Source organism: Littorina saxatilis, unplaced genomic scaffold (assembly GCF_037325665.1).
Source record: "Littorina saxatilis isolate snail1 unplaced genomic scaffold, US_GU_Lsax_2.0 scaffold_1195, whole genome shotgun sequence".
Taxonomy (NCBI): domain Eukaryota; kingdom Metazoa; phylum Mollusca; class Gastropoda; order Littorinimorpha; family Littorinidae; genus Littorina; species Littorina saxatilis.
The window spans coordinates 18,880-36,387 of record NW_027126099.1 but is presented as its reverse complement, the minus strand read 5'-3'; the positions used below and the strand labels follow the sequence as shown (position 1 = coordinate 36,387).

The following is a 17,508-nucleotide window of genomic DNA, read 5'->3' as shown; positions in this document are numbered from 1 at the left end:
GCAGCACAGATGACAAAGCAATCAGCAAGCTATCAGCAGATTCTCACCACAGGCTTAGAGAATCCAGTGTCAGCAGAGTAACACCAAGCAGTGACACAAAACTGTGCTGCACACATCAACAGTGTTCAAGTACCACCACGACTGTGATCAAGTATCAGATAGCATTGGGGCCAGAATGCAGGTATGTTTTTGACGAGCTTGCTTGCTTTCCTGAATTAATTGTCATTGGCCTCTCACCCCTTTACCTGTAACAGAACTGATTTTCTCTTTGTTCCTTGTCTCCCATGAAAGAAACACATCATTGATCAAATTTGAATTTGAATTTAAAGTGATAATTCATAACCTCTGAATTCTGGATGTCACTTTCAGAATCAAATACTTTTTGTCATAATGACAATTTAAAAGGTGTTTATCTGAGAATGTCTTTTTGCTGTTACAGAAAGTCTTTCCTTGTCGTCATGGGGACTGCCAGGACCTGTTCTGGAAGCGTACCACAGTCAGGGAATCACAGCCATGTTTCCATGGCAGGCTCAGTGTCTTACCACTGGGAAAGTGCTGAGAAGTTTGGTGAAGTAACTACTTTTGTGTCTTTACTGCTGAGTTGTAAGACACATAACGAGAGCATGTACTGTAGCTTTTATAATAATTTATGGAGATGAATTTTCATCCTGAAGTTCTTTTCACATCCTGAGAGTTGACGCAGAGCTACCATGTCAGATTCTGACTGTTCAATTTACAGAGAATATAAGTTAAGTCCCTCTCAGTCTCAGTTTCACATTTCTTGGTGCACTCTTTAGGTGAAAGCAGCTGGAATCAGGCCAGAAGTGCGAGTATTTTACTCGCCATGGCAAGTAGAAACATGTATCTTGCGAGTAGAAATGTTCATCTACTCGCCAAATGCAAGTAAAGTTGCTGAAACAAATTGTTTGGTTTAGCTAGTAACGTTAGCTCTCTGACTCTGGCTAGTACATTTTCAGAATCACTAGCCAAAGGGGTACACCATTTGTTGGACTTTCAGGGCTGTGTGATGAAACAGAACGTCAACGAACATTGTTCAGCTCTTTGTCAAGTGTTTTGCAACTGTTTCCAATGACGAGGGCTGGAATTTGTCGATTTCATTTGCACCATAATCAAATTCTGCATCTATCCTTTGGACGATGCTTATAGTTTGTACATGTATTATTAATTTGTGTAAGATATCATCTGATAAAAAAAGAAAAAAGTTATCTCCTGAGACAGTTGTGGTGCTCTGGACCGAGTGCACCAAGCGAAATGGGTGCCTAACAAAAGAATGAGAACAAACAGCAGGTCTGATTGGTTGAAATCACAACAAACCTCAATTTCACCAATCCAACACCGCGGCTGGCTCCCACCCGGTTGGTTACTTTCTCATTCACCTCAGCCCTGGTGTGATGGCTAAGTTTTGTGCGTTGTTATAAGTATAAGACTGTTGGTGAATAAACAATATGCGGACTGTTACAGTGGTGGCAACCTGGTCTACTCAGCGCCCACACAACGCCGGCAAGACCATGGTGGCGGAACTCCTCATGCTGAAGAGAGTGCTAGAAACGCGTCGCAAAGCTCTCTTCATCCTCCCTTTGTCTCTGTCACGCGAGAAAAGATGATCTCGCTCCAGCGCCTGTACCAAGATGCGGGAGTGCGTGTGGGAGGCTTCATGGGGAGTCACAGCCCTGCGGGAGGGTTTCACAGTCTAGATGTGGCCGTGTGTACCATTGAGAAAGGCAACGGCCTGGTTAACAGGCTTATGGAGGAGAATAGAATTGACGAGTTAGGTAGGTTGACAGTTATTATTCCAAATTTAGGCCAAGCAAACTACTAAGAATGAAACAGGTTAACATGTGTATGACTATGAGTAATTAGATCCAAATGTATAGTTTTGTGAGTAAACAACATAGAGAAAGGCAACAGCTAGGTGAACAGGCTTATGGAGGAGAATAGAATTGACCTGTTAGGTATGTTGACAGTCATTATTCAGGACAAGCAAACTGCAGGAAATTAAAAGTCCAGAGGAATACATGTGTATAGGTTAATAGTTCCAATTTTGTTGTTTTGTCAAAAACAAAACAAACAAAAACATACATGAACGGATAAGGCCAAATATAGCACAAAGGTAGCCTGGCTAATTTATCATAAATTAATGGGTCATTTTTAAACTCAATGAGCAGTCTATTCAACCGTAACAAATAGCCAGACTGACAAGTCATTTTGGAGTTTCATGCATCAACACTTTCTGGCCCGAATAAAAAGTTTGCCCTGCATTTGTAATGATTCTGTAAAACTGTCAGATAGTTTGATTTGGTTGGAGCATTTAGTATAGAACAAATTCAGTCAATGAAAATAGCCGTTCAAGACTGAAGAAAATTGAGTGTAATAAGTCATATGATTCTGTGGTCAGTCATACCTTTAAAGTAGATTGACTATTTGCAGGTGTTGTGGTCATTGACGAGCTGCACATGGTGGGCGACTCAAACAGGGGGTACCTGCTGGAACTCTTGCTGACCAAAATTTGCTACATGGCGCGCAGGTGTGTATCTGTGGCAGGCTTCTGTATTGACTTCATTCATCTTGAAATTATTTCTGATTTGACAAGCAGCAAGACAAGCTGTATCAAAACTGTGCTGTCTTTTTGTGCTTCGGAGTCAGTTGTAGGTTTTGCTGGGACAGTATTTTGAGCATAATGATTCTGAATGCAGTTATGTCTCTCTTTTTATTTGCTAGATTATTTTACTTTGTAGTTCTTTGTCAATTCTTTTTTTTCTTCCCCTTCCTGAATGGGAATGGGATTGTCTTGTTGGTGATTTTTCTTCTGTTTAATTATGTAGATATTTTCAATCATTCCTTTTAGTTCATATTCTCATGAGAATCACTTGGTAAGTGAACGTCCTTCGGTCTGATTATCCAGCTACTCTCTATCATTTCACATTCCTTTTAGTTTATATTCTCATGAGCATCACTTGGTAAGTGAATGTCCAGCTGAAAATTGAACTCATCTTAACTTCCAGATCAAAAGAGACAAGTAAGCATCCAATTCAAGTGATCGGCATGAGCGCCACCCTTCCCAACCTTGATCTTCTGGCTACATGGTTAGACGCCAACCTGTTCCACACCGACTTTCGCCCCGTCCCACTCACCGAGCACATCAAGGTCGGCACCACCATCTACGACCAGGCCATGACCAAGGTCAGGGACATTGAGGTCAAGGCTACTTTTCAAGGTATGGTATGGGGATTCCCACTTTCACATGGACGGAAATCCGGAAAGTGATGTTTTTTTTGGCCTTTACCAGCGAGGAGAGGCCACAAAATCACCTTTAAAATGCCCAGACCTGGGCGGCCTCTGGACCCCTGCCTCTTACTTTGGAGTCAGTTTATTTGTTCCTGCTTTCATGCAGGGACAGATTTTGACACATTGCACGCACACACTCATTTGCCAGGAAAAGTGAGAGAAAATACCCCACTGAGAAACAACAAGACAGCAGGAATGATAAGGAAAGTAAAATAATGAACTTTGAAACAGCTTTGATCCTTTCCTTTGAGCAGTTGTGTTTCACAACTTGTCATCAGAGGACTTCTACATTTTGCCATACATTTGTCTTGTGAAGTTAGCATGGGGGGCAGGTAGCATATCGCACTTAACTGAGCTCCTTACAAACAATTTCAGCATTCATTTCTCATTTAAAGGTGATGAGGATCACATCATTCCACTGTGCCTGGAGACCATACTGGACGGCCATGCTGTCTTGATCTTCTGCCCGACCAAAGTGTGGTGTGAGAAAATGGCGGAGAAGATTGCCAGGGAGTTGTATGGCATGATGAAGAACCCTGCAGCTCTGGCAGCTTACACAGGAGAAACTGGTGAGTCATCATTTCTTTCACAGGAGGCTACAAACAAAACAAGCACCCACAACAAACCAAACAAACGAAAGCGGAAGGAATGGGAGCAGTCAAAACAGAGATACCTTGTGCGGGAGAGTTTTGCTATCTGGTACATCGATTAATTTGAAGGAATTATTGCAGAGTGATTTGTTTTCCACATGAAGGAATCATTAAAGACTGGCTTGTTGGATTGATTTATACTTTTTGAGTCACTTGAGAAAAAAGTGACTCTATGTAATCGGTCAGTGTTAGTCTGTCCGGCCGGCCGTGCCGTCCGTAGACACCACCTTAACGTTGGACTTTTCTCGGAAACTATCAAAGCGATCGGGCTCATATTTTGTTTAGTCGTGACCTCCAATGACCTCTACACTTTAACGATGGTTTCGTTGACCTTTGACCTTTTTCAAGGTCACAGGTCAGCGTCAAAGGAAAAATTAGACATTTTATATCTTTGACAGGAAACTATCAAAGCGATCGGGCTCATATTTTGTTTAGTCGTGACCTCCAATGACCTCTACACTTTAACGATGGTTTCGTTGACCTTTGACCTTTTTCAAGGTCACAGGTCAGCGTCAAAGGAAAAATTAGACATTTTATATCTTTGACAAAGTTCATCGGATGTGATTGAAACTTTGTAGGATTATTCTTTACATCAAAGTATTTACATCTGTAGCCTTTTACGAACGTTATCAGAAAAACAAGGGAGATAACTAGCCTTTTCTGTTCGGCAACACACAACTTAACGTTGGGCTTTTCTCGGAAACTATAAAAGTGACCGGGCTCAAATTTTATGTGAACGTGACTCATTGTGTTGTGAATAGCAATTTCTTCCTGTCCATCTGATGCCTCATATAATATTCAGAACTGCGAAAGTGACTCGATCGAGCGTTTGCTCTTCTTGTTATAGATTGACTTACTGACTGACACTGACAGACAATGTGTAAGGAAATGAGAAGAATTAGAAGAGGTAGAAAGAGTTAAAGGAACTCTACCATGAAGCTTGCTGCAGAAAATCACCTTGACATTTCTCTCTCGGTTTGTGATTTGTTGTTGTTGTTATGTGTTAATGTTTGTCTGTCATCTCGTTATATCTCCTGATTAATCATTGTCGCTTACCTCCAGTATGTGTTTGTGTGTATCCCACATTCTAGGCTTTCTAAAGGCATTAGATATGACTCGACTGTTCATTGGCAGGCGGCTCTGCAAAACTATGTTCTATTAAAAAGTATACTGCCGAGCTACCGGCACGGTTGGCCTAGTGGTAAGGCATCCGCCCCGTGATCGGGAGGTCGTGGGTTCGAACCCCGGCCGGGTCATACCTAAGACTTTAAAATTGGCAATTTAGTGGCTGCTCTGCCTGGCGTCTGACATTATGGGGTTAGTGCTAGGACTGGTTGGTCCGGTGTCAGAATACTGTGACTGGGTGAGACATGAAGCCTGTGCTGCGACTTCTGTCTTGTGAGTGGCGCACGTTATATGTCAAAGCAGCACCGCCCTGATATGGCCCTTCGTGGTCGGCTGGGCGTTAAGCAAACAAACAAACAAACAAACAAACAAATACTGCCGAGCTTGCTGCCCATGGTATTTCTCCATCAATGTATGACTGTTTTATGTTGTAGGTTTTGTGAAGGCCTCAGAGATGACACGACTACCCATCGACCAGGGAGCTCTGCGCAACGTCCTGGAACAACTGGGACGCAGTGCTGTGGGTGTGGACCCTATGCTGGGCAAAGTCATTCAGTACGGAGTGGCTTACCACCACGCAGGTACAGCAGCAGTTATAAACACATGTCTACTTCTTTATATGTGTGGTGATGATGAGGGAGATTAGCCCTATAGCAGCTGTTAATAGGGTTTGTTTCTCTCTTTGCTTTGACCATCTTGAAGTCATCCCAGTCACATTTTGAAATAAGTAACAGCATCAGTTATTTTTTGTCTGTTGTGTCTTTTGTCAGTCCACAAAAGGCCCATAGGTCAAGGTTGTGAGTGGTTGTTTGTTTTTTGTCCTGAAATAGACATTCCAACGATTTAACCTTTCCTGTCTCTATGCTTGATTTTCTGAATGTTATTTTAAACATATGAAATTGAGGCAAGTTGAGAACGTGATCAACAGTATTTTAAAACTTTCTCACAGAAGATTCTGTGCCATTTGACACAAACTTGCTTGATATGCCAGAATCTCTTTCTAGGTCTGACGTTTGACGAGCGTGACATCGTTGAAGGAGCGTTCCGACAAGGTCTACTGAAGATTCTGGTGGCCACGTCTACCTTGTCTTCAGGGGTCAACTTACCTGCCCGACGTGTGATCGTGAGGTCACCCATGTTTGGTGGCCGTGCTATGGACACCCTTTCCTACAAACAGATGGCTGGTCGAGCTGGAAGGAAGGGGGTTGACACGGAAGGTAAGATCCGTGCTACTTTGTTTTGATATATGCAGTCAGAAATATTCACATTACTGCAGAATGTGTTTGTAATTTGTTCGTTTTAGGAGTGTTCACAGTTAGGATTTGACATTACATTGTTAGATCCTTGCGGCAAAAGCAAAAGAAAAATGGAAAAGTAGAGAATAAGTTTCCTCACTTTTGAATACAGTATTTCCATCAGGGGGGCAGGAGTGTGCATGGAACAATATTACAAGCGCTAGTTTGCATTGCCTGTCTTTGAACAACCTGGAGATACCCATTAAAACTAAAAAAGAGAAAACTAGGTTTCTCCTCAAAGTCAAAGACACTTCATTATAATTCTGTCTTATCTCAACCAATGTGGATCTGGTAGCGTAGTAGCTAGAACAATGGACTTGGCTTACAGGACAGGCACTGGTCAACTTTATGTAATGAATCAAAAATGGTATCCATGTCCAACCCCTGTGTCCCTCTGTGGCACGCAAAAGAGCTTTGTACTTCTGCCAGAAGTATATGTGGCTGATTACACCTAAACAACCACACATGCTTGACCACACGCGACCTCAAATTAAAGCAGTTACATGTACTATAGTTGTTGTTCTCGGTATCTTCAAGGTATTTTCTCACGTTGTGCGCAGTTTTAAGCCATAGAAATGAAACTAAGGGAGTTGTGATGCATTTTTGAAGAGCTAACGATCGAAAGTGAAAGTAGCCGGATTCCTGTCACATCCGATCATGTCGGACTTGATTTTAGAACACACGCGACCTCAAACCAAAGCAATTTAGATGTAATATTTTTTTTCTATGATCTACACAATATTTTCTCACGTTGTACCAAGTGTGAAGCCATATAAATAAAAATAAGGGCGTTATGATGCATTTTCGAAGAGGCAGAGAGCGAAAGTTGGCACCGGATGGTTGTCACAACCGATCATTATACGACTTGTTTTTAGAACATGCGCGACCTCAAACTAAAGCATTTACATGTCATATTTTTGTTGATCTGGTATTTGTCCCTGATTGCTGAGACACACATGAGTTTCTGGCTTGTAACTTGTGTGTTTTACATATTCTGTTTGGCTAAAATGTTCTCTTTTAAACATTGTGGTGGGGGTTTCCATTCATGATTGAATCACTGTGAGTGTGCTCAATGAATGAGTGTTGTTAAAACACACTTGTCTTGTGCCTTTACTATCATGTGGTGTTTTTGTGCATTCTGGTAACATTTTGTGAGGGGTACGGTGTAAATCACTAAATGTGTGTCTGGTTGGAAGTGTACGTACTGTCTTTGTACAATTTAGGTGATTCTCGGTACAATTTACATTTAAACATGCTTTGCATTCAAAATGACACAAAACAGTGCAGTTCAGTGTTGAGAAAAGTGTGTTTTTCTTTTGTGTGAAATAAGGCTGATTTCTTTTGTGTGTGTGTGTGTGCATGTATTTAGTTCTTGTGGTGATTAATCTAACGACTTCTGCAATTTTGCATGTTGTCTTATGCTTTTTGGTGCAAACTTATGGTTTTGTGAGCAAAATCTTATGGTGAGAGTCCACAAGAGCTTGACAGGTATGCTTACTGTGCCTTTAACATGAGCAATTGCCCCTTTACCCTTCCTGTTTAGGCTTCAATTTTTGTTTTCCTTCTGAACAAAAATGGGGAACAAGTTTAGGGGTGGGGGGTAAAGAATAGGGTCGGTCGGGATACCGTAAACAGACTATTTTTCTATCAACTGATCTTCTGGCCCCTAGCTTCCCAGATGGTCTGTGAGCGTGACACATTTTAAAGTTTAGGGGGAGTGTGCATGTGCGTAGTCTCAGACAAAATCTGAATGCTTTTACCTTCTCTTTCTCACAGATGCTACAGCCTCACACATGACAAAGCAGCAGGCAAAAGCAGCCCGGTTAATTACCAGATCACATGACAAATAGCACACAGTAGCCCCTAACACATGTGGCTGTTTGTTTTTATCAGCTGTAGCATGGCAAACATTTTCCTTGGACTATCATATCCAAAGAAATGTGACATTGCAAGGTCAAGGTCATGGATGGGGTTTGGGTAATGTAAGGGTGCTATCCATATTTGTTTTGTTTGATGTGAAACATCAAACTGCTCAACATTTTAGTGTACCATTTTGAGTAACCACGAGCTGTAATGACCTAAATTATTCAAGGTCAGGGTGATGTCAATGTCAGTATCGTCAAATAGAGCAAGTGAGTCATCCGTGGTGCAATTCATGAAGTTGGACTGAGAGGTCAGTCTTGGACTACGACTGCCAGTCCTTGAGTCGTAGTCCAAGACTGACCTCTCTGTCCATTTTCATGAACAGCACCGAAGGGCTTGGCCATTGTAGTTGTTTGAATGTGCTCACCTTTTGGGTGCATGACATATGTTTTATGATCGTGACTCTCTCAAGACTTTGTTTTCAGAATTATGGAAGTTTCTACTGAATTAGTGCTGAAACTCTTCGGAAAAGTTTAATTCTTAGACATACATTTTTTAAGCAGGAGGGTCTTGATTTGGCTCTTACGAGTCCTTAAACAAAACTTGAAACTTGAGTGGTTAAACAAACCCAATCAACAGTGACAGAATGTGACTAAGAATGTGACTAAACTTCATTTCACAAAAGCAGATTCTTGCAATCAGAAAAGCTCCCATGGGGTCGCCATCATGTTTCCACAGAGCTACCCCACCCCTTTACTTCTCTTCTTTTGTCTTATTTCTGCCTTACCAGTCCTTTCACCTATATTTCCTTCCAAGAAAACTCTCCCTACTATTCCCTGCAGTTTTCCAGTTCCTTTCTTGTTGTCTTATTTCTACCTGACTGGATCCATCACCTTTATTTCACTTACCAAAAGTCTTCTTTTCCACATCCTTATTTCTCTGCCCCCCGCATGTCGTAAGAGGCGACTAACGGATTCTGTTTCTCCTTTTACCCTTGTTAAATGGTTCTTGTATAGAATATAGTCAATGTTTGTAAAGATTTTAGTCAAGCAGTATGTAAGAAATGTTTAGTCCTTTGTACTGGAAACTTGCATTCTCCCAGAAAGGTCATATACTACGTTGCAAGCCCCTGGAGCAATTTTTTGATTAGTGCTTTTGTGAACAAGAAACAATTAACAAGTGGCTCTATCCCATCTCCCCCCTTTCCCCTATCCCATCTCCCCCCTTTCCCTCGTCGCGATATAACCTTCGTGGTTGAAAACGACGTTAAACACCAAATAAAGAAAGAAAAGAAAGCAATCAGAAAATCTTGGTCTGTGAAGAATGCAGATGTGTGAACCTACTGTGAAGGTACTGTGGATCTGTAAGTGGTTCCATGTGATATAAAGTCATGACTTTGTTTAACCCCTTCAGTGCCATGTTTGCATGCTCTGTGTGGAGAAAGTGAAAGTACATATTTCATAGGCCGGAGAATTTCTCGTCTTGTAGTCATACCGGAAGCACACTGAGGACCGAGTAATTATCATGCTGGGTCAGTGAAGGGGGTAAAATTGTTTATAAATTATGTGACCAAGAATTTTTCTGTTATGTTGCAGATTCCAAACACAACGCTGCCGATACTGTGGGGGGGATTGAAGAAGACTCCACACCAAATGATGCCGACTGTGCGGTCAACACACCAAATGATGGCGACTGTGCGGTCAACACACCAAATGATGGCGACTGTGCTGTCAACACACCAAATGATGGCGACTGTGCGGTCAACACACCAAATGATGGTAACTGTGCTGTCAACACACCAAATGATGGCGACAAGGGTGGTGAGCGGAGAGGGAAAAAACCGAACAATTTTCTCAAACTCTACTTTGCCTGAGAAAGAGAAAATTACACTTGTCAAGACAAAGGTGTTCAATGAAAGAAACAAATACAGGAATAAGGCCAAATTTGACACTTTTTGAGTCGCTTGCGAAGCAAAAAGTATGCCTATGTATTCGCTCTCCATCGTCTGTCTCTCTCGTGGACAGCTTTAACGTTTGTCTTTTCACGATGACCATGAACACTAGAAACTTGGCATGATACAATACAATACAATACAATACAATACAATACAATAACTTTATTAATCTCTAAAAGAGAAATTACATTGCTGAGCGTTTGTGTCCGTAATAATAACATACATAAAACATTCAAAATAAACATTTGTTCTTTGTCCTGAGAAAATATAGCACATTGGTTATCACATAAGAAAGTATATTAAAATCATTAGATCCTGGTCGGCAGCCTCCTGAGGATGAAAGTTCACTGTCGGAGCAAAATCGTGGCGGAAAGTCAGGAAGGAAATACAATGTTTGGAACATGCGAGATGAACAGGAAGTCTCTCGTTTCTTTAGTGTCTATATCAAGGCACATGGGGTTGGCAGTACAGGATCTTTGCCAGGGGTAGTTGAAGTCAAGAAGTTCCTCACAGAGCACCCAATTTTCTCAAACTCTACTTTGCCTGAGAAAGAGAAAATTACACTTGTCAAGACAAAGGTGTTCAATGAAAGAAACAAATACAGGAATAAGGCCAAATTTGACACTTTTTGAGTCGCTTGCGAAGCAAAAGGTATGCCTATGTATTCGCTCTCCATCGTCTGTCTCTCTCGTGGACAGCTTTAACGTTTGTCTTTTCACGATGACCATGAACACTAGAAACTTGGCATGATACAATACAATACAATACAATACAATACAATAACTTTATTAATCTCTAAAAGAGAAATTACATTGCTGAGCGTTTGTGTCCGTAATAATAACATACATAAAACATTCAAAATAAACATTTGTTCTTTGTCCTGAGAAAATATAGCACATTGGTTATCACATAAGAAAGTATATTAAAATCATTAGATCCTGGTCGGCAGCCTCCTGAGGATGAAAGTTCACTGTCGGAGCAAAATCGTGGCGGAAAGTCAGGAAGGAAATACAATGTTTGGAACATGCGAGATGAACAGGAAGTCTCTCGTTTCTTTAGTGTCTATATCAAGGCACATGGGGTTGGCAGTAAAGGATCTTTGCCAGGGGTAGTTGAAGTCAAGAAGTTCCTCACAGAGTCGCTTGCGAAGCAAAAAGTATGCCTATGTATTCGCTCTCCATCGTCTGTCTCTCTCGTGGACAGCTTTAACGTTTGTCTTTTCACGATGACCATGAACACTAGAAACTTGGCATGATACAATACAATACAATACAATACAATAACTTTATTAATCTCTAAAAGAGAAATTACATTGCAGAGCATAGCAAAGCATGCGGTACAACGATCTCGTGCGAGCTGCACAAGCCAAGGTTCGAAGTTCTCGCGATGTTCAAAGCATAACAAATAGCGTGTCTCGCGAGAGCTGCTCAGATACCGACTAATATCAACTGATCAATTTATCGTCTTCTTCGCTTGCTGTGGATGTCCGTATTTAGCAGGTATATGACTTATTATGGACCCAAAATACGTGTCCGCGTCCGTAATGCCGAGGTGGCCGTAACGTACAGGTGTTTTACAGTGTAAAGCAGTCCGTGCCGAGACTGACTGTCCGTATTCTGCGAGTGTCCGCTAAGTCCAGTGACCGTATTTGACAGTTTTCACTGTACTACACAAACTCACAATTTTTCATTTTACTCCACAACACTGGACTTTAGAGATCCTTTCTAAACGGTATGTAGTTTTCCTTTACATTGGCAGTCTTCAGACCTGGTTACTGTACGAAATTTGCGTACAATCTTACGAAATTGAAGACCGCTGTACGATTATACGCCAGACATTAAAATCATACGCAAAAAAAAAAAAAAAAATTATTAAAAAAACAAAAATTAAAAAAAAAAAATATATATGGGCGCTTTTCAAAATAGTAAGAATTTTCAGACAGATGAATTTTTCAAAATGACTTTAATCAAATCAACTTTCTTGTGAGTTAGAATGATTAAGGAAACATTAAAGTATTCAAAACACAAAATGGGCACTCTTTGTCTAAAACAGTGGAGAAGAAAAAAATAATTAATGAAAATAAACAAGGAAAAAATGTCAGTGGTGTTACCATGTTTTGAATTTTTTTTTATCAAACAAAATAAGGCGATATCATACTGATTTGCATATGGATTGAAGAGCCTAAAGATGATCTCCCAATTGATCATGATTGAACATGTATCGCTGCACTGAAATATCAGGTTTCAGAGCATAAATGTGCCTTTCGCTCTGATTTACTGTTTTTTTATCATTGTCTTTCACACGGAGCAGATGAAGGAGTGATAAAATTTTTACGATTATTTTTTTGTGTATGCTTTGGACTTAAAGGCATAAACACAAAGCATTGTACTGATTAAAATGTCCAAGGAATTATGGACAAAAATTAAAAAATAGCATGGTAACACCACTGACATAGCGGTAACACCACTGACAGTCGGTAACACCACTGACAATCATCATACAAAAATTGAATTTATTATAAATTGGAAATAAGATACTTGTCACCATGAACATTCATTATGAATTTGAAACCCAAAAGAGACTTCTGATAAAGTGAAATTATCATAACTTTAACTATTCAGAGGTACATTCATTGTAGGCAACAGTGAAACAAATTACTTTTGGTAACACCAATGACATAAACACCATTCATTAAAGAATTTGTAATGAGATTTCAAGAACAACACAATTTATCAGTAATGCTCATGTTAAAACTGAACACTGACATTGTTTTGAACAGGTTTTATGCATAAATGTCACAAACTTATTCCAAAAAGGTAACAAAACTTGACATTAGTAACACCACTGACAGTTGGTAACACCGCTGACAACTGGTAACACTAATGGCATACTGACATCATCGTTATGCCATTTTCACAACTTGAACATAAATGTAGCACATTGCAAATGCACATGGTTAATGCGACAGCTCAAATAATTGTTCCAAACAGATTACAAGCACAAACAGAAAACTTAGGGGGGAAAATGCAAGCAAATACAACATGACAATAAAGAAAAAAGTAACAGGCAGTAATACAAATGAGATATGCTTGCATCCATCTCATTTCATTTCTTTCCTGGGCACAAAAGAAAGTTACAGTAATATGTGCACCTGCACTCTTCAGGCAGCGTTTCTTGACAGAATGCATGGCAGTAATAAAAAAGGCTTGGTAGTAGAAAAATGAACAATGTCTTGCGGTGCATTTGATACCAGAACCTCGTCAAGTTGACAATACCCTTGCAGAAAATCATATGCTTCAAGCCTTCAACTTTCCCACCACCGCTCTCCATATTGCCTCATCAACTGAAAACTGGTCTGCTGCATTGCTAGTACGAACAGGCTGTGGGATGACGGCCAGAATTTTGTCATGGTCATACCAACAGAGATCTTGGTATGTTTTGGGCCAGAAGAAAGTGTTAGTAAATCCCTTGCCCACCGCATTCATACAGTCTACATAGACCTCTTCACCATCAACCTCCACAACCACCCCAGGATACGGCTTTCGCTTTCTGGGTCTGCATCTCTCCTTTGTCGGTAACGACGCTGTTTTTCAGCAGCAGATAGGGCCATGACTGCGGTATATACGCCAGCTCCTAAGACAAAAGTGTACATACTTAGCATGTGTTTGTTATAATGCATGCTACAATTGATATAACATGATATATAACTTGCAATGTATAGCTCCACGCTACATAAAGTACCAGCAACTACTTCTTTAAGCATCCTGCCCAGTCCCTAGCATCCTCTTTCCCATGTATGCATTCCAGTAGTCTTTTCAATTAACGTTGCCCGTCTCTGCTGTGTGAAATACACCAAAAAGACCTTCGAATGTCAGTGGTGTTACCATTCTGTCAGTGGTGTTACCCTACAGCATGGTAACACCACTGACGGTAACACCACTGACAAAATGAAGTTTAAAAAATAATGACTGCTCCCCCAAGCATGCGTGATCCAAAGTTCTTGCACCATGTGGAAGTGGTTTACTAATACCACTAACTGAGCTATCAGTTTCTCCCCTGAGTGTGTTTTATTGCAACTGCACCTAGTAACACCACTGACAATATTTACAAACATACCCTTACCTGCTTCGCTTCCAAAGGCTTGTAAATGGTCCACAGCTCACAGTGCCGGCTTTCTCTGCATTCAAGTTATGGAGGGTAAAGGGAAGGAGCTCTCAGCGAATATAAAGATGGATAGCAAGGGGGGAAACCAATGTTTTCCACCAAACTTGTGTGATGGTAACACCACTGACATGAAACCGTGGGACAATGATTTTTTCATCTTCAGTTTATTTTTTCTGTCATTCTGTTGGCAGAAAGGGGTAAATAGAATTTGAAATGTAAAGTTCATGGATAAATAACCTTAAAAATAATTTTTCTGGACAGCCTGAATTTTTTTTCAAGAATTTTATGGACAGTTCAAGTTTACCATGTTTTACGTGGGACAGCTATTTTTAGCCACCCACTCGATATTGTATGGACAATAGTAATAATCAAAAGCAATATTTGATAAAAAAAGTTAGACCCCACTTCTTGTACAATGGTTGCTCTTTACGATAAAACAATTTGCATCGAGAAATACTGATACGTTTATTGGTAAGATTTTATGAAAGTACAGGGACAAGAAAATTCTTACTTTTTTGAAAACCACCCATATAAGTCTGAAGAGGACTGTGTGAGCCTAGAAAGCAATGTGTAAAGAGGACTGTATGAGACCAGAAAATACTGACCAGTGCAGTGACAGAAATGAAGGGCTGACTCAATACTGCTGACAGCAACTGATGCAAATTTTCCTCAGAGGTCAAAAATAAAAATTATGTTTTTCTATCATTTGTTTTGTGTCACATTTTCAAATATCTAATACAGTGGAACCCCTCACAAGGACCCCCCTCTCTAAGGACTACCCCGCCACAACGACCCTTTTTTTTTTAACCGATGTGTTTCCTTATATAGTTGTCACCAGTGTAGCGACCACCCCGCTCTAACGTCTAAGGACCGACCTAACAGCTTGTGTAACGACTTTGTCAGACAAAGCCAAGACTCAGTCAGCGTAACGCATCACTGACAAACCGTAAGCAAAGGCACTAATTAACCGCTGAGAGGTATGATGGTTGGGTGGGCTGAGTAAACATCACAAACCAATCATCGAGAAAACAAACTCACGTGACCAACACACACCGTTCAACTCAGTCAGAATAGACAGTCTTTGGACAGAAGAGCAGTGGAGATCGACATGGCGTCTACAAAGAAAAGAACATATTTAACTCTCGAAAATCGAGTGAATGTTGTGAACAGACACAAAAAGGGAGAAACTGCCATCGCGATTGCAAAAAGTCTTGATGTTGGAAAATTGTAAATTCAAAGAATTATCCAACTCCAAGAAAACATTCTGAAAAAGGTGGGGAAGTGGTGACAAGGCAGTGAACGCACTCACCATGCACTGACATCATACGATAGCAGCCACACAAACACAGCACAGAGGCAGAGGCAGGTGTGCAGATGCTTTGTGAGAATAAGCGTTGAAAACCAGTTTGAATAATTAACCAGCAGATAGAGCCGCATGTCATAATCATTCTTCTTGTCTGGCTTTATTGACTGCATGCCGATCTTGTGTCTTCAGTCGGACTGTACACAAACCGCTCTCACTGACTACCCTTAGCCCTGACAACTGATCCTTGGAAATTGTTTGGAAGAGTACACCTCTCTATTTCTCTCCAATGCTCTTCCTGCTGACTTCAGTGACACCGGACACCCCACTGAGTTTAGCCAGCTACCCCCCCCCTCTCTCTCTCTCTCTCCCCAGCCATGTAGGCCTACTGTTTGGTGCTGTGGCCAGAGAGGTGTCACCGGCTAATTGAGGCCAGCTGCACTGTTCACTCAGAGCAAAACTAGTTGACTGTGTCTAACTTTTGACAAAGCAACACAACTGAAGGGTTCACAGATTAGGTAACCGACTCACTGGTCAAGGCTGCGGGGAAACAAGAGTATCTTGTCAATGAAAGAGGTTACACACAGATACGCGATGCTGAGAACGGTGGCCGATTTTTCCCTCTTTCTCGGAGGGTCTTCATCATTGCAGGGACTGCTGTAAAGAAATGCTTGCTCAGAAACTAAATCTTTTTGCATTGAAACATGCACCAGAACTGGTGGACACCATCGACAATGTCAAACATGAAATCGAAGCAGTTTGCTTGAGGAAACGGTCGTCAGCAACTCAAACTTCTCTGTTTTCTTTTTTTAAGAAAATCTGAGGTGACTTTCTTTGTGGCCCCGCCCCCTCCCTCTGTAAGGACCCCCCTCCATAAGGACCGATTTTTGTCAACATTTTCAAGGTCGCTAGAGAGGGGTTCCACTGTAGTGTATGGGGTTTTTTTTCTCCACAAAAATGTTTTAATTTACTTTCAGCACAAATTCTTTCTTACATGTATTTACAGTCTTTAAATAATGGGGTTTGAGGGGGGAATAAAGCACAGTGTGTATCGCGAGAATGAATTGTACACCTTAAAATTCTGATTGTACACATTTTTAGCCTCATTTGTACACCAGGAAATTTTGGTGGTAATCAGGTCTGAGTCTTTATGGAAATAATGTTTTGCACTTTCTGTTTTGACCTGAGCTACATTGCTCACTGCAAACAAGTATAACAGTATTTCTTTTTTTTTTTTTTAACACACACAGGTATAGGACTGTACAATCATGTACCTTGGAATGTTTTGTGAACTTAATGACGTATTTGTTGCTATTTTGTTTAAACGTCATACTGGCCTACTTCCCTGACAGTTCGCACATTCTTGAAGCTCAGTAGAAAAAGTCAAACCATGTTCTTTATGAAATTATGAGGTGTCATGTGGTGATGTTGATTCGTGCACGCAAGTCTAAAGAAAGTCTGGCCACAGAATCTTCCAGTTTTGTTGATTTCAGACTGCTATTGTTTCCTTTTGGAAATGTTCTTGTGAGGTGACTTTTGACTTCAAGCTTGTACTCTGCAAGACACTCGTATATATTGCTTTGAGGACATAGGTCCCATGCTGTATACTGAAATGTTTTTGTCCATCTGCATAATTTTCAATCTCTATGCTGTTGCCACCCCCAACCACCTGCCCCCAATCAAAGCATATGACAGATCATGGTTGCATGTTCGAATAACTCATTGTGGTTTTGGGGATTTTGTTCTAGGAAACAGTCTCCATGACTGGGCCTGAACAGGGCATTGGCAGAATGTGCATGCATGCACGAGTGTGTCTTCCACATGTATTGTGGACCGGATGTGTGTGCA

General features: G+C 40.8%; 1 protein-coding gene across 1 annotated transcript; it reads left to right on the top strand.

Moving 5' to 3' along the window:
• Positions 1 to 439: 439 nt before the first annotated feature.
• LOC138954536 (DNA polymerase theta-like) lies at positions 440 to 15,059 on the top strand (the record flags this gene model as incomplete). The annotated part of the gene is made up of 8 exons (XM_070326356.1): positions 440 to 572; positions 1,483 to 1,793; positions 2,449 to 2,545; positions 3,024 to 3,235; positions 3,702 to 3,875; positions 5,516 to 5,662; positions 6,086 to 6,298; positions 9,835 to 15,059. Coding segments are annotated over 8 exons (1,565 nt in total), but the record flags the coding sequence as incomplete, so codon positions are not given.
• Between the last annotated feature and the right edge of the window lie 2,449 nt (positions 15,060 to 17,508).